This window comes from Tursiops truncatus, chromosome 11 (genome assembly GCF_011762595.2).
Source record: "Tursiops truncatus isolate mTurTru1 chromosome 11, mTurTru1.mat.Y, whole genome shotgun sequence".
Lineage (NCBI taxonomy): Eukaryota > Metazoa > Chordata > Mammalia > Artiodactyla > Delphinidae > Tursiops > Tursiops truncatus.
This window is the reverse complement of record NC_047044.1, coordinates 9,123,402-9,140,717: the sequence shown is the minus strand read 5'-3', so window position 1 is coordinate 9,140,717 and position 17,316 is coordinate 9,123,402. Positions and strand designations below refer to the sequence as shown.

Below are 17,316 nucleotides of genomic sequence, written 5' to 3'. Positions count from 1 at the left end.
GACTATTCAATAGAAGACTTTAATGTGAAATTGGCTATATACTTGGAAACAATCAAGTTGGACCCCTTACACTGCATTAAAACTCCAAATGGAGTAAACACAACCATTTAAGTGATTATTTATGTGAATTTGGGGTAGGGGAGGTCTTTCTCAGCATAACACAGAAGGCGGCCACCAGAAAGGAAAGTACTAAGAGACTTGACTACGTAAAAGTGTAAACGCTTTAGGTCAACAAATTAAGTTAAAAAGACAACGGAAAACTGGGAAAAATACTTCCTACATGTTACCAGAGAGAAACATAGGTTCCTAATCTAAACAGACAATTCACATAGGAAGAAATTTAAATGGGCCAGAGTTCAATTTTTCTAGTAACCAGAGAAATATAAATTAAATCAAATTGAAGTACCATTTAAAATTTACCAAATTAGGGACTTCCCTGGTGGTGCAGTAGTTAAGAATCCACCTGCCAATGTAGGGGACACGGGTTCGAGCCCTGGTCTGGGAAGATCCCACATGCCACGGAGCAACTAAGCCCGTGTGCCACAACTACTGAGCCTGCACTCTAAAGCCCGCGAGCCACAACTGCTCAAGCCCATGCACCTAAAGCCCGTGCTCCGCAACAAGAGAAGCCACTGCAATGAGAAGCCCATGCACTGCAACAAAGAGTAGCCCCTGCTCGCTGCAACTAGAGAAAGCCCGTGCGCAGCAATGAAGACCCAATGCAGCCAAAATAAATAAATTAATTAAAAAAATAAATTTTACTAAATTATCAAACATTCATTTTAATAAAACGAGAGCGTCATGGGGCGCCATGGGAGAATGCATCATAAAACTGCCGATGAGAGAAACTGTGACAACCGTAAAGGTTATAAACGTCTTTTGCATTCTAGGGCAGCAGAGGGGATCTGTTTACAGAGACGATCGTCCCTTTGTTCTGGATTGTCTTGGAAAGACCACTTTCTTGAGCCCTCTTGGTCAGGCAGCTGTGAAGTAAGAGCTTCCTGCTGTTCTTGGGGACGCCCAAAGACAGCTGCTTTAGACTAAGATGTTAAGTATTCTATTCAGTTATATAAACTGGGTCAGCTAGTTAAAGAACTTTTTCTCCCCCCTTAATCTCGATTTTGGACTGCTCTGTGCAGGAGGGTGTAGGAGAAGGAGGTGAAGCAAGCTTTAGACAGGAGGCCAGGATTTCTTCTCCCCTGGGGTGGGGGGATGGGGAGGTCTACATGCTGGGCAATAGGGACCCAGTCAAGGGCACTGAGCCCCTGCACAGAGGCCAGTGGGGGCTAAGAAGAAAGCAGGCATGTGGCCCCCGTGAAGAATCCCAGACTGTGGACTTCCAGTTTATTTTTAATTTTTAAATATTTATTTATTTATTTGGCTGTGCTGGGTCTTTAGTTGCGGCCTGTGGACTCTTAGTTACGGCATGTGGGATCTAGTTCCCTGACCAGGGATCGAACCCAGGCCCCCCTGCATTGGGAACACGGAGTCTTAACCACTGGACCACCAGGGAAGTCCCTGATCTCTGATTTACATCTGTCTTTTGTTCTCCCCAAACCTGCAGCCAGGTTTTGTCAGGTTGGTGGTAGCTGTGTTTTAGGGAATTCAGGGGGGGTGCTGAGCCCAGAGAAGCCATCCTGAGAGCTGAAGCCTGGAGATGTCACCAGATGGCAGGAGGTTACCCATTTCTGGGGAGAAAGGCAGTGGTCCAGAGGAAGGGAGGTGGCCGAGGTGACGAGTGGCAACCAGGTCAGAGCAGGAAACAGAAAGCATGGCTTGGAAGTCACTGGCAAAGTGAGCCTTGGAAGGCGTGGTCTCCCGGGCTGACGCTTAGGTGATTTTCACTTCAGTATTAGAGAGCAGAGTGGCCCAGGGGATGCAGAATCCCAGGACCCCTGGCTGCAGGTTGGAGGCAGAAGAACAAGCCCTTTTATATGCTGGGTGACTGGAAACTGCACCTGCAAACTGGAAGACAATCTTCCAATTGCAGCAAAACCTTTTAAAAATGTGCATCTTCTGACCCGACAAAACCATTTCTGGGAGTTTATCAGAAGGTCAAAGAAAGGTAACTGTACAGCAGGGATCTGTGAACCTGGATGGGGAACAAAAACACGACACCTTTATTTCCAGGAACGTCTCGATGAAATTTAGCACTTCCTTCACTTACAAATATAGGCAGCAAACCACAGTAGAATTAGCCATACCTGTGGCTTTGCTGTCAACAGAAATCACAGCGTTGCAGAAATCAGAGCGTCGGCCACTCATCACCATTTCAGAGTTCCATCATTATTAGCCCCGCTATGGGATCTTGCTATTAAATGCATTCATAAGAAGCACAGCCATAAGTACAACCCATTTTCTTTTGTTTCATAAGACTATTTTTTAGAGCAGGTTCAGGTTTACGTAAAAGTTGAGTGGTGATCATTTTGAAATGTACAGAAATATCGAATCACTCTGCTGTGCACCAAGAACTAACATAGTATTGTAGGTCATTATATTTCAAAAACAACTGAACAAACTCACAGAAAAAGAGATCAGATTTGTGGCAGGGGTGGGGGGGTGGGGAAAGGGGGAATTGGATGAAGGTGGTCAAAAGTACAAACTTCCAGTTATAAGATAAATAAGTACTAGGGATGTAATGCACAACCTGATAAATATAATGAATGCTGCTGTATGTTACATATGAAAAGTTTTGAAGGAAGTAAATCCTAAGAGTTCTCATCACAAGGAAAACAACTTTTTTCTATTTTTTTAAATTTTGTATCTATATGAGACGATGGATATTCACTAAACTTACTGGGGTCATCATTTCATGATGTATGTTAGTCAAATCACTATGTTGTACACTTTAAACTTATACAGTGCTGTGCGTCAGTAATATCTCAGTAAAACCGACAGAAAATAAAATTGAGCAGGAGGGAATTCACTGGTGACCCAGTGGTTAGGACTTGGCGCTTTCACTGCCAAGGGCCCGGGTTCAATCCCAGGTTGGGGAACTAAGATCCCACAAGCCACGCTGCGTGGCCAAAAAAAAAAAAAAAAAAAATTAAAATTGAGCAGGAAGGGACTTCCCTGGTGGTGCAGTGGTTAAGAATCCGCCTGCCGATGCAGGGGACACGGGTTCGAGCCCTGGTCCGGGAAGATCCCACATGCCACGGAGCAACTAAGCCCATTAGCCGTAACTACCAAGCGTGTGCTCTAGAGCCTGTGAGCCACAACTACTGAGCCCGCGCGCCTCAACGAAGAGTAGCCCCCGCTCGCCACAACTAGAGAAAGCCCGTGTGCAGCAACGAATTCCCAACGCAGCCAAAAATAAATAAATAAAAATTTTAAAAAGTGTTAACAAAAATTGGGCTTCCTTGGTGGCGCAGTGGTTGAGAGTCCGCCTGCCGATGCAGGGGACACGGGTTCGTGCCCCGGTCTGGGAAGATCTCACATGCCGCGGAGCGGCTGGGCCTGTGAGCCATGGCCGTTGAGCCTGCACGTCCGGAGCCTGTGCTCCGCAACGGGAGAGGCCACAACAGTGAGAGGCCCGCGTACCGGGGAAAAAAAAGAAAAAAAAAAAAATTGAGCAGGAAATACAGAAAGTTCCCACATACTTCTCATCTCACTGCCCCCAGAGTTTACCCTATTATTAATGTCCTGCATTACTGATACATTTGTCACCATTGTTAAACCAATAATGATGCATTATTATTACTACTTTGAAAAAATTTGTTTTGTTGAAGTACAGTTGTGTTAATTTCTACTGTAGAGCAAAGTGATTCAGTTATACATATTCTTTTTTATATTCTTTTCCATTATGGTTTATCACAGGATATCGAATATAGTTCCCTGCTCTGTACAGTAGGACCTTGTTGTTTACCCATTCTATATATAATAGTTTTCATCTGCTAACCCCAAACTCCCAATCCCTCCCTCCCCCATCCCCCTTCTCCCTTGGCAACCACAAGTCTGTTCTCTATGTCTGTGTGTCTGTTTCTGTTTCATAGATAAGTTCATTTGTGTTATATTTTAGATTCCACATATAAGTGATATAAAATGGTATTTATCTTTCTCTTCCTGACTTACTTCACTTAGTATGATAATCTCTAGGCCCATCCATGTTGCTGCAAATGGCATTATTTCAATCTTTTTTATGGCTGAGTAGTATTTCATTGTATATATGAACGATACATTATGCTTAACTAAAGTCCACAGTTTACATCAGGGTTCACTCTTTATGTTGCACATTCTATGGGTTTTGACAAATGCATAATGTCACGTATCCACCATTACAGTACCATATAGAATATCTGCATTGCCCTAGAAATGCCCTGTGCTTCACCTATTCCTCCCTTCCTCTCTCTTCCTGAACCCCTGGAACCACTGATTTTTTACTGTGTCTAGTTCTGCCTTTTCCAGAATGTCATATAGCTGGTATCATACAGTACGTGGCCTTTTCAGACTGGCTTCGTTACTTAACAATATGCAGTTAAGGTTACCCCACGTCTTTTCATGAAGCTTAATAGCTCTTTTTTTTTTTTTTTGGCCGTGCTGTGCGGCTTGCAGGATCTTAATTCCTTGACTGGGGATTGAACCCCCGGCCACAGCAGTGAAAAGTGCAGAGTCCTAACCACTGGAACGCCAGGGAAGTCCCAATAGCTCATTTCCTTTTATCTCTGATAATATTTCCTTGTCTGAATTCCCACAGTTCTTTATCCATTCATCTACTGAAGGATATCTTGGTTGCTTCAGTTTTGGCAATCATGAATAAAGCTTCTATAAATATCCATGTGCAGGTTTTTGTGTGGATGTAATTTTCAACTCATTTAGATAAATACTAAGGTGCGCAATTACTGGATCATATTGTGAAACTATGTTTAACTCTGTAAGAAACCACCAAACTGTCTTCCAAAGTGTCTGTGCCGTTTTGCATTCCCACCAGCAATGAAGGAAAATTCCTCTTGTTCTACATCCTTGCGAGCATTTGGTGGTGTCAGTGTTTTGGATTTTAGACATTCTAATAAGTATGTAGTGGTAACTCATTGTTGTTTAATTTGCAGTTCCCCAAAGACATGTGGAGCATCTTTTCACATGCTTATTTGCCATTTCTGCTCCAGGTTTAATCATAAGCTTAGGTGATGCTTTCTGTAGGAAGACTATCCTCCCCCACTGTTATCAGTTAGCCTTTGCTGTGTAACACACTATTCCAAAACTCAATATTTATTTCTATTTATTTATTTGGTTGTGCCGGGTCTTAGTTGCGGCAGGCGGGCTGCTTAGTTGAGGCTCCAGGGCTCCTTAGTTGCAGCACGTGGGCTCCTTAGTTGTGGCATGCAAACTTTTAGTTGCAGCATGCATGCGGGACCTAGTTGCCTGACCAGGGATCGAACCCGGGCCCCCTGCCTTGGGAGTGCAGAGTCTTAGCCACTGCTCCACCAGGGAAGTCCCAAAACTCAGTGGTTTAAAATAAACTCACACATCTGTGGGTGTTACGGGGTTCAGCTGATCGTGGCTGGGCGGGGCTGGGTGGGGCTGGGTGCTTCAGGCCACAGCCAGCCTGAAGACCCGTGGGCTGCTCTGTTCCATGGGTCTCACACCTTCTTTGGACCGCTGTAGCCCAATTTTACAACATATTTTGATAAATGTGTTTCAGGATAATTGGTTTCCTTTGCAAACTTTGGTATATTATTTTATGCATTTTAAAATATTATTTTTGGGGGGTGGCAGGCTTCTTCTGGTGGCCAGGGGCTCTCTTGCACAGAGAAGGTTAAGAAATCTTGGTCTACAGGGATACACCATGCAACCTGGAGTTGAATCCTGAGGAGCAGGAAACAACCAAGACATCATGCAAGGGAAACTGGTTAATTAATCTTGGTTGTATCTTTACAATGGAATACCATGAGGGAAATAAGAACTTTATTGTAGAAGAATAATGAAATAAAACATTAAAATTATATTCAGTGGAAAAAACAGGTTATAAAATAATATGTACAGTGCTATCCAACTGCTTCCCTGCACCCCTGGTACCTACTGACCTGCTTTTGGTGACTACAGTTTTGCCTAAGAATTACTCATTAAAGAAAATAAACAATTGATGAGATGTTTAGAGAAGTTAGCTGAATTCCCTAAGGTTGGGCACCTCCTCTGGGAAGCCTTTTGGATTCTCCATCCTCTTTATTCCTCCCCGCCCCCACCCCATCCAGCGTGTCTGTCCTTCTACGCCAAACCCAGGGTGTGTTTTTACTAATCACTGATTCAGGTTCATCTCTCTCTCTCCATTTGCTTCTCAAGGGCAGGGGCTCCATGTTACTTACCTTTCAACCTCCAGCACCTTCTATAGCAGCAACAAGGCCATTTATGGAGTACTCATTGGGTGCCGGGTGCATGCAAAACTCCTCACCGATGTCTATTCTATCTTCCCAGCAATCCTGAAAAGAGGATGGTAAAATTCCTTCCATTTAACTGATGAGACAAAGAAAGCTCAGAGAGGTTAAGCAACTCATCTGAGGTCACACAGTAAAGGGCTGAGCTGGGACTTGAACCAGGTCTGTCTGAGTCCAGAGTCGTGCATATACCGCCCTCTCTAAGGGTCTGATGCACGGTAGGTGCTAGGTAGGTATTTGTTGAATGAGTGGCTGGATGGAGGGCCACGCAGCTAGCAGTGTTCTAGCTGAGACTCAAACACCGGTCCTGCTTTTTCCATAGCCCTCTGGATGCTCAGGAAAGACACCTTTTGCCCTTTTCTTTGTCAGTTCTGACCGTCTTCCAGCAAACTCCCCTTCCTTTGGGCTCCTGAAGCCTGGGGTGGGCACTGGGGGTCTGGGGTGCTCAGGGAGGGGTCTGGAGCACTGGAAAGGAGAGGCCTTGTCTCCAGGAGCTGCCAGGTGGGGAAACAGCCTGCCTGGCAGATGGGCAGCCTGGTGGCACCGGGCTGGACTCAAGGAGGACCTGCTTCCCTTGGACGGCTCGGAAGCCAGGAGTCTCCACAGACAGAGCTGAGGGGCAGATGCAGGAGGGAGGTCACGACTGGGCCCCGGGGGTGGCTGGCCAGAGGAGTCCCCTGCACAGATATCCTCCAGAGGGTTGAGCCACAGGAGGCAGGGACAGGAGCCACAGGACATGGTGCTGTCCGCGAGCACCCGGCCATGGTCAGGAGCTGGAACCGAGCTGGGGAAGGATCCCAGCCTCGGTCATGCTGCTGGCTGGGGGCCGGGGCACATTCCTGCCGGAGTCAGCTTCCTCTTGTCACGCTGGGCCATTTCCAGGGGTTGGCAGGGACCAGAGGAAGTCAGATCCACCCGGGGCTCCAAGGGGCCTGCGTTCACATCCTGGCTCTGCCACATTCTAGCTGCCACTTCAACTCCCCGGGCCTCAGTCTCCCTCTCCGTAATAAGAGCACCACCCTGCCTTTCCCAGTTTGGACATCTTTGCATACATTCCCCCACGTGTTGTGAACCCACGACAACACTGTGAAGTAGGTATTACGGCTCCACTTTAGAGAGGAATTCACACCGTCATATCGGATTAGAGGCCCACCTGACTCCAGTATGATCACATATTAACATATTACATCTGGGACTTCCCTGGCGGTCCAGTGGTTAAGACTTCGTGCTTCCACTGCAGGGGGCGTGGGTTCGATCCCTGATTGGGGAACTAAGATCCCACATGCCAGGCAGCACGGCCAAAACAAAACATATTACAGCTGCAACGACCTATTTTCAAATAAGGTCACATTCTGAGGTACTGGGGATTAGGACTTCATGAATCTGGGGGGACACGATTCAACCCATAACAACACTGTCATGAAGTAGGGGGTCACAAAGACAGCCCTTGAAGCAAAGGAGCTCCACTGCTTCCTAGCTGTGTGATCTTGGGCAAGTGACCTAACTTCTCTGGGCTTCATTTCTCATGACTGTAAAATAGGGATTGTGCATATCACTGACAGACGGCTCCAGCTGCTGCCTTTCCAGATCCACCCTCATGTTCCTGCCAAGGTTGCAGGAATGGACTGCTCCTAACTAGTGACTGAGCAGAGGGGAGCTAACTCGGGCTGGTCCCCACGAGACACAGGACGCCTTTAACCAGGACTCTCCAGGTTAGTCTCCTGACACTTTCCTATGACTGCAATACCTACCATCTGAGACCCTTCTTACTCAACCCCCCGCCCCCCACCCCCACCCCCAGGAGTCAGACCTTCAGACCTGCATCATGGTCTGATGGCATATCCCAGACAGGGGTAATAGTAACACATTCCACGGGAGTGGTTATGACAACCCTGCACACGAAGTAATATGTGTAAAGCACTGAGAAAAGTGCTTGGCACTTGGTACGTGCTCAATAAAAGTTCATTCATTCACAAAGCATTTATTTAGTGTCTGCTATGTGCGAAACACTGGGGTTGCAGAGATGAGTAAAACCTAGTCCCGGCTTTCAAAGAGGTCACAGCATCTTTGAAGAGGTAAACCAAAGTGAAGATAGCAGTAGTGCACAGAGAAATTGAGAGCACGACGTGGGGGTGAGCATTCTGGAAATGATCGTAAAGGAGTAATTCAGGGGAAAGTAAAGCTGCGAACGTGAGGACGCCTGGGGCTTTCTCCACCACCCACAATCCACCCCGCGCCCAGGAATCACAGAGATCAGAACGATCAGCCTCAAATCCAGATCTGATCACATCCTTCCCCAGCTGCCAGGCACCTGGAGGTCCCCAGACACTTACGGATCACGAAGCACCGCTGGTCCTGCCCCTGCCTCTGCTCCAGCTTTGGCTCAGCCTCACCAACACTGAAGCCAGACAGACCATCGCTTCAGGCGTTAGCTGCCACCTTTCTTTCTCTACCAGTTGTATGCTCTTGCAGGTACCTCTGCCTGGAACACCCTTCCCTTCCATATCATTTGACCACCTCCTATGTATCCTTCAGGCCTCAGCTAAGATGTCACTTCCTCTGGGAAGCCTTCCCTGATTTCCTAAGTCAGAGGAGGTGGCCCTCTTCTGGGTCCCCTAGCCCCATGCTAGCCCTGTCACACTGCTCTGCCAGGGTCTGGTTCATTGTCTGTTTCCTTGCAGGACTGTGAGTTCCTTCAGGGCAGGAACTGTGTTTACATTTCTATTTTTAATTTTTTATGAAAAATTTCAAACATACACCAAAAAGGGAGAGAACAGCACCACAAAATCCCATTCACGCATCACCCCAGATTATACTGATTTTGTCCCACTGGTTCTATCTCTCTCCCCTTGTTTTCTTTTTTCCCCTTTGCTAAAATTGTAAAGCAAATCATTCCCTCCCCCCCGCCATGTATTTCACTGTGCTTCTCTAAGAAATTGAATGAATGGTTTTCAATCACATGAATGACTGCTGCCAAGCTGTTTATAATAGCCTCCAGCTGGAAACACGCTTATCAGCTAACATTTGAAAATGAGGGGGTGCTCAGAGGACTCTGATGCATCCTTTCAGATGGTCAGTATGAAGACCACACAGCCCCATGGCAAAATGCCTGTGACCAAGAAAAGCCCAGAAAGGCAGAGAGCCCAGCCCAAGGTGGTCTCTGCATTCCCTTTTGGCAACCAGGCCAAAATATCTGCCTGGGTTCCCAGCCAGAATGGAGAAGGCAGAAAGGAAGGTGAGGATGAGGGTGGTGGGATGTGGGCGAATCTGCGATTCTCTCTTCCAAGTATTCTTCAGCGTCTTTAACAGCACCTTTCCAAGCTGTTACCTGCAAGCCAGATTCGCCAGGGCTGTGTGTGAGGCTGAACAAAGGACTGATGGCACCTGCTGGCTCCATGGGGAGCTTGCTGGAGCCAGGGAAAGCCATGCTGAAGATCTCATGACAAAGGGCGGATCCAACCCCCAGGCACAGCCCTTCTCAGTTCCCAGAAGGTGGCCACCGAGCTGCACGGCTGTTTGTTCTGCATGGCTGTTTGTTCTTCTGCTGTTGGGGGTTTGGAAAGGCCACGGTGTGGTGGCACGGAGTTATCTGATGTCCTGGGCCATGTGTGTGCTTCACTGTGCATCGGGGCCCTTGTCCCTGCCAGGTGGCTTGCCCACCTGGGCACCTACCTGGAGCTTGCTCTGGCCGTTTAAACAGTTATCAAGGTCAGCAGTTGTGACATCTTTGTTCCTTGGCAGAAGCATGACTTGGACTGCTGGCAAACTCTGACCCACAGGGTTGTCCTGGGGAAAACAGGATCCACTTTACAGCTTGGTTCCCAGGCACGGTGACCCCAGAAAAGGGGGCCTGTCCCCAGCGGACTTCCTTGGATCCACCCCTACCCCTTGGGAGCTCAGTGTCCTGCAAACAGGAGGCGCTGAGTTAATGCTTGTTCTCCCAAATGCCATGCTGAGCCCAGCGTCCTTTTGCTCCCTGGAAGATCAGACTCGAGGAATTTTGGAAAAAGGACCCATCATGGTGCATTGGTTAGGGGGTCAGGGGTGGAAAGAGGCATTGGGGGGTTATCTAGAAGCCCCAAGTCTAGTCCCAGCTCCCCTGTAAGTCACTTGGGGACCTTGGGACTGCCTGTCCCCCACTTGCCTCATCTACCAATGTATCCATTCATCTCTGACTCTTCAATCAATTTGATGCCACACACGGTCACTGAGAAGCTTCCCCAGGGCCTACGAGGAGACCCAGAGCTGAAATGCCATAGTTCCTGTCCTCGGAAAGGTCACTCCAAACAATAACTGTGTTGTTTTTTTTTTTTTTTTTTTTTTTTTTGCGGTACATGGGCCTCTCACTGTTGTGGCCTCTCCCGTTGCGGAGCACAGGCTCCGGACGCGCAGGCTCAGCGGCCATGGCTCACGGGCCCAGCCGCTCCGTGGCATGTGGGATCTTCCCGGACCGGGGCACGAACCCGTGTCCCCTGCATCGTCAGGTGGACTCTCAACCACTGCGCCACCAGGGAAGCCCTGTGGTTTTAAATGATCAAAAAATGACTGAGGGAGTGATTCTTGGTGAGGGAATTGATGGGGTTCAGGGCAGGCCGCCTCCAAACATGCCACTCTGGCATATTGATTATTTTGAATTAAAGTTTCTTGGGAAACAGCCAGTGCGAGAACATGCTTACCCTCCTTTGTCCCCCTGAAAAAGCAGGAAATAAATCTCCCATGTGAAGATACCCTCTACCAGGAGGAGAGGAGGCATCCTTATTGCCAGAGATAGCGAATTCAAGGTCTCAAGGCCAAGAAGGCTGTATAAACAAACTTTGTTACTTCTTCATTAATTTGCTACCCCAAGCAAAAAGGCTTCCGTGTTGTCAAATCTTCACAAGTGATTGTTTCTTTGCCTACAAGGTATAAAAGCTGCCTGCTTTAGTCACTTCTTTGAGCTTCATATGTTTGGGGCTCCTGGACGTTCGAAATTAAATTTGATTGTTTTTCTCCTGTTGATCTGTCTTATGCCAATTTAATTATATTAGACCAGCCAAAGAGAACCTAGAAGGGCAGAGGGAAATTTTTCCTCCCCTACAGGATCAAGAAAAATGTCAAGGGCTTTCATTTGCTAAGGGTCTTGAAGATGGAGCAGAAGTTCACCGGGCAGGCAAGTGTGGGAACCCCAGAGACAAAGACGGAGGCAGGAAACACGTGGTTGTCTGAGAAACTTGAAGAAGTTATGCCGAGGCTTAGCTGGGAAGGGCCTTGGCGGGTCTGCTTACTTCACTGGTTGCCAGGAAAGGCCTTGGTGTCTCCTACTAACGTGTTTTTACCCACAACAGCAGGACACTTTTTTTTTTTTAATTTTGTTTATTTGTTTTTGGCTGCGTTGGGTCTTCGTTGCTGCGCACAGGCTTTCTCTAGTTGTGGCGAACAGGCGCTACTCTTTCTTGCGGTGCACAGGCTTCTCATTGCGGTGGCTTCTCTTGTTGCGGAGCACGGGTTCCAGGCGCACAGGCTTCAGTAGTTGTGGCACGTGGGCTCAGTAGTTGTGGCTTGCGGGCTCTAGAGCGCAGGCTCAGTAGCTGTGGCACACGGGCTTAATTGCTCCACGGCATGTGGGATCTTCTCAGACCAGGGCTCGAACCCGTGTCCCCTGCATTGGCAGGCGGATTCTTTTTTTTTTTTTTGCGTTACGCGGGCCTGTCACTGCTGTGGTCTCTCCCGTTGCGGAGCACAGGCTCCAGACGCGCAGGCTCAGCGGCCATGGCTCACGGGCCCAGCCGCTCCGCGGCATGTGGGATCTTCCCAGACCGGGGCACGAACCCATGTCCCCTGCATCGGCAGGCGGACTCTCAACCACTGCGCCACCAGGGAAGCCCTAGCAGGCGGATTCTTAACCACTGTGCCACCAGGGAAGTCCCAGCAGGACACTTCTGACACCAAGTGTGTGGTTCCCCCAGCCAGCAATTCTCCAGCTCTCTGCAGACACCAATGGGGTGCCCTGTAATTTAATTCATTCTAATGCTAAGTGCCTGGAGTCAGTGCAGACCCCACAGGTTAAGGGCCGAGTACACAAGACCGTCCCCCTCTTCAGTTGCAAGTAGAGATTCCTCAGGTTACCCACATTTCTGTACAATTTGGCTACAAATCAGGGATTCCCTCCACCCCCTCCTCACCTTTCATAATTTGCTATAACAGCTCACATAACTCAGGGAAACACCTTACTTCTGCCGGTTTATTACAAAGGATACAAACAGCTACATGAAGAGGTACATAGGGTAAGATCTGGTAGGGTCCACAGAGAACAGAGCTTCTGTCCCCATGGAGTTTGGGGGGTACCACGCTCCCAGGAAGTGCATGCACTCACAACTCAGAAGCTCTCCAAACCCCTTCGTTTAGGGTTTTTATGGAGGTTCCATTACATAGGCATGAATGATGAAATCACTGGCCACTGGTGATTAACTCAATTTCCAGCCCCTCTCCCCTCCCTGGGGCAGGGGAGGGGGGACTGAAAGTTCCAATCCTCTAATCACAAGGTTGGTCCCTCTGCGATTAACCCCCAACCTGAAGTTATCTAGGGGCCTCCTGACACCAGTCATTCATTAACCGTAAACTCCAGTACAGTGGAAAGCTGCCTGTTACGAAAAACAAAAGATGCTCCTATCACCTCTGTCAGGAAATTTCAAAACCCTTGCAGAAGCTCTGTGCTAGGAACTGGGACGAAGACGAAATATACATGTCTTACTATATTACAACATTGCAGAGTCAGACCTGAGTTCAAAATCCTGACATTTCTATGTTGGATGACTTGCTGAATTGGAGTTTCCTGCTTTATAAATTAGGAGATTACAATACCTATCTCACCAGGTTGGAGTGAGAAGTAAATAAGTGTATGATGAAAAAACATCCAACAAGTTCCTGGCATCCAGTAGATGCTCAATGCGTGTTTATTCTCTTTTAAAAAATTAAAGTTTACTCTGAATGTAATAAACATCAGCACCTACCACAGGTCAGGTCTCCCCGTGGCATCTCATTTAATCCTTGCAGTCATTCTGTCAGGTAGATTATCACTCTCATTCTACAGAGGAGGATACTGAGGCTCAGAGAGGGCAGGTGGCTTGTTCAAGGTCACACAGGCGACAGGATATGGAGCCGGAATTAGAATGGAGTGGGCTGGACTCCAAATCTTAATTCTTTCCAGACTCTTCCTCAACAGACAAACCACCAGGCCTCAGCAACCCCGTTCATTGCAGAGACTGCACATAAGCTCCTGGTATCCATTTCCCAATCTTTTTTCAGTAACAGAAACTGTAGTTGGTCACTTTGTAGCTCAGTCCAAAGCCTTCATTTCCTGACCTCCCTTTCAGTGAGATATGGCCATGGGGCTAGGTTACTGCCATTCAGATGTAAGGAGAAGCATCATGAGGCACCTCTGAAGTCTCCTTAAAAGGGAAGGGAGATTGCTTGCAAGTAAATGTTGATTTGAAAAAAAAAAAAAAAAAGGAGGAGGAAGCAAATGCCATCTTCCTACCTTTCTCTTTCCTTCCTGCTGGATGAACTCAGACTAAATGACTGGAGCTCAAGCAGTCATCTTGGGCCATGTGAAGCTGTGCTGGTAGGACAGCAAGATGGTGAATCACCGTCCCAGTCCTAGACTGCCTCCCTCTTCCCTCTTCTGAATATCAGCTCTTCTCTATTAAGCCTTTACTTCAGCATTTAAACAGGCTCAAGTTTCTCCCAACCTAAAAGAAAAAACTCTTCTCAAACCCATGTTCCCTCCCACCAACTGGGAAGAACCACCTATTCTCAAGGTTTTTGTGTCTCCATTTCCCAGCCATTCCTCAACTCACTGCATCTGGGTTTCTGTCCTACCATTCCATCCGAATTGCCTGGGCCAAGGGCCTCCGGACAGCTAAATCTAACAGGCTTTCTTCGGTTACCTTCTAACTGGATCTCTCAGAAGCATGTCATGTTGCTCCCCATGCCCCCCTCATCTTGGGTTCTGTGCCACCTCTGCTCCCCCTGCCTCTCTAGCTGCTCACTCTCTGTTGGCTTTGCTTACTAACTCGCTGCTCTGAGCTCTAGTCTTCTCTGTCTAAGGAATGATCTGACTTCTTTTCTTGCATGTCTCAAAAGCAACTCAAACTCAACATATCCAGGGAATTCCCTGGCGGTCCAGTGGTTAGGACTCCGCGCTTTCACTGCCGAGGGCCGGGGTTCAATCCCTGGTCGGGCAACTAAGATCCCACAAGCCACGCTGCGCAGCCAGAAAAACCCAACATGTCGAAAATGAACATTCTCCCTCTCCTCAGACCTAGCTGTTCTTGCCAGAAATCTGGGAGAATCTTTGACACATCTCTTCCCATCATCACCCACAACCAATCCGTGGTCAAGCCCTGACGATTTCATCTCCTAAATAAAGTTCACCGCCATCAGCTGACACAAACCACTCTAGGGACTGTTGCCTGGATCCAGTACAACATTCTCCTAATTGGTCTTTCTGTCTCCACGCCAATCCTCTTCTAAACACCAATTTTGTACACAGTAGTCAAAGGGATCTTTCTACCAACAGGGTCATGTCAATGGCTTGCTCAGAAGTCAACAACTTTCCTTTATCCTCCAGACAAATAGCCCAACTCCTGCCTGGGGCTAGCGAGGTCAGAGCCTGCCCCCTACCCCCTTCATCTCACTCCCCCTCCATCTCTGTTCCAGCCACAGCGGCCTTCGGTGACACCCATGCTTCCTGAACCCACCCGCTCCCTTTCCTCGTGCCTTGTGCACTAGCTGTCCCCTCCAGCCCTTCCTTGTCGCCAGTTACCTGCCACACTGCCACGCCTGCCACATGCATAAACTCCCTTCCCAGTAAGCAGCAGCATTCGAAATGACTTACGCATGTAAATGTTGTCCTTCCCAATTAACATGTTAGCTTTTGGAGGGCCTGTCTTGCTTGCTGCTTCACCCCAAAGGGCCAGGCACAGTCACCCAATGAATATTTATTGAGTGAATGAATAATTCGCCCTCTCCCGCCCCCATAGTGCTCATAAAGTACCCTAATCCAGGGTCTTAGGAGCCCCACCTGAAAGGGATCCTGAAGAAAGTTCTGTAAATAAAGATGAAGAGGGGCTACTACATAAGGAAGCCGTCCTTCCCTTTCTCTTACGGGAGAAAGGGTGGGAGAGCGCGCCTGCGCACTCGCTTCCCTACGGCCGCATCCTACTTCGGCCGTAGGGTGGCGCTGGGCTCAAGCTTCCTGGTAGCGCGGTCCTCCTGGCCGGCTTTGGGTCGCTCTAGCCGCCTTTCTCGCCTGCTCTGGCGGGAGGCGGGCGCGCTCGCGGGGGTCCCTCCAAGATGGCGGCACAGAGGAGGAGCCTGCTACAGAATGTGAGGAACCCACTCGCTCTTCGGGATGGGGGTTGGGAGCCCGGGGGGACCTGTCGGGTGCAAGCGCGGCTCCTTCTCCGCCTTTGGTCGCCTCCCCGTCCCTGGCAGGGTGTGGCCGCCGCCCTCCCCTTTCCCGGGCCGGCCCCCCCTCATTCCCGACCCCGGGTGCGTGCGGCCCCGCAAGGCCCGCGCGTGCGCGTTGCCGGCCGGGCCGTCGGGGGCTCGGATTCGCGGTCCAGCGGCCGCGAGCGTCAAGGGCGCGTGGAGGGTAGGAGCGTTCTGGAGTCTGCAGGGACAGTGGCGCGCGGCCGCCGAGAGAGCCGGGGTAGCGAGCCTACCCCGGGCCCTGGGCGGGTCGTGCGATAATAATCATCGTAGCAGCAGCAGCAGCCAGTTGTGTATCGCTTACTATATCCCAGGCTTTGTGCCAATAGCTTTATATTTCTAAGTTTAATTTTTCATAACAGCCCCGTGAGACAAGTACTGTAATTCTCCCTGTTTTACAGATGAGGAAACTGAGGCACAGAGAGGTGGTCATTTGCCAAAGGCCACACAGCTGGTAAGTGGCAGAGGCAGGATTAAAATCAGGGATTCTGATTCCAGAAACCCTCTTAACCTCTAGGCTATACGGAGGGAATGACTCGGTTCTGGTCCTGGCTGTAACTCACTGTGCTTCCATCAGTCTCAGTTTCCTTATCCATTAGGTAAGAGCAGGCAGTGGGAGGATTGTCGTGAGGCTCCCCCCTCCCACCTGCCCCCAGTCTGGACCCTCATGGGATTGTCACTGGTGTCTTCCAGCACCTGCATTCTTTTGACACACATATACATAGATGCACATGCGTGTTGGCACCATGGACCGAGGGCAGGTTGCTGGTCCCCTGGGTCCTCCTCAGACATGGCAGTCTGTTGTACTTGGTCTGTGGACTTGTCTGCCTCCTGTACTGGAAAGTGAACTTGAAGAGAGGGGAACACTGAATAGTGTTACCAGCACCTCCCATCACTAGGTGCTGGGCATTCAATAAATTGTTTATAAAATAATGAGTAAAGCATTTGAGGCCAGGTCCAGTGCTCAGCCCTGACTTTACAGAAATGCAGCACATCTTGGCCCTACTGCCCTAAGGGGTCTTGAAGCATTGGAACCAGAGGGTTAGGGTGGCCTTCACTGCTGTAATCTAATGAGAGGCTTTGTGTAGACTCCCTTTGAAATTGCTCCTCCAGGACGGCGATTCCCAGCTTTTCCCAGTGGGGAATGCTCTCTTCCCCTCCACACCTTTGGCTGTCCCTTTATTTTACTACTGCCTGGCAGTTTGGCCTTATCCTTTTTTTTTTTTTGTGGTACGTGGGCCTCTCACTGTTGCGGCCTCTTCCGTTGCGGAGCACAGGCTCCAGACGCGCAGGCTCAGCGGCCATGGCTCATGGGCGCAGCCGCTCCGCAGCATGTGGGATCCTCCCGGACCGGGGCACGAACTCGTGTCCCCTGCATCGGCAGGCGGACTCCCAACCACTGCGCCACCAGGGAAGCCCTGGCCTTATCCTTGAGTTGGTTAGGTAGGCCTGGCCCTCTGCTTTGCAGGAGGGCAGG

General features: G+C 49.1%; 1 protein-coding gene and 1 long non-coding RNA gene across 4 annotated transcripts in view; one reads left to right on the top strand and one right to left on the bottom strand.

Moving 5' to 3' along the window:
- On the bottom strand, positions 1–15,792 carry LOC109551285 (uncharacterized). 3 transcript variants are annotated; one of them, XR_012324176.1, is made up of 4 exons: positions 15,244–15,792; positions 13,885–14,095; positions 6,300–6,413; positions 1–2,092 (listed from the first exon to the last, which is right to left on the bottom strand). It is a non-coding gene; the product is annotated as an uncharacterized lncRNA (long non-coding RNA). The 3 variants fall into 3 exon arrangements; XR_012324177.1 differs by having other exon boundaries at positions 13,885–13,965; positions 15,244–15,784; XR_004528831.2 differs by lacking the exon at positions 13,885–14,095 and having other exon boundaries at positions 15,244–15,708.
- TAB1 (TGF-beta activated kinase 1 (MAP3K7) binding protein 1) overlaps positions 15,607–17,316 on the top strand; it is a 26,338-nt gene continuing 24,628 nt past the window's right edge. The window contains exon 1 of the mRNA XM_033866011.2: positions 15,607–15,734. Within this exon, the coding sequence (XP_033721902.1) occupies positions 15,702–15,734 (33 nt within the window). The 5' untranslated portion in view covers positions 15,607–15,701. The remainder of the gene's footprint in view (positions 15,735–17,316) is intronic.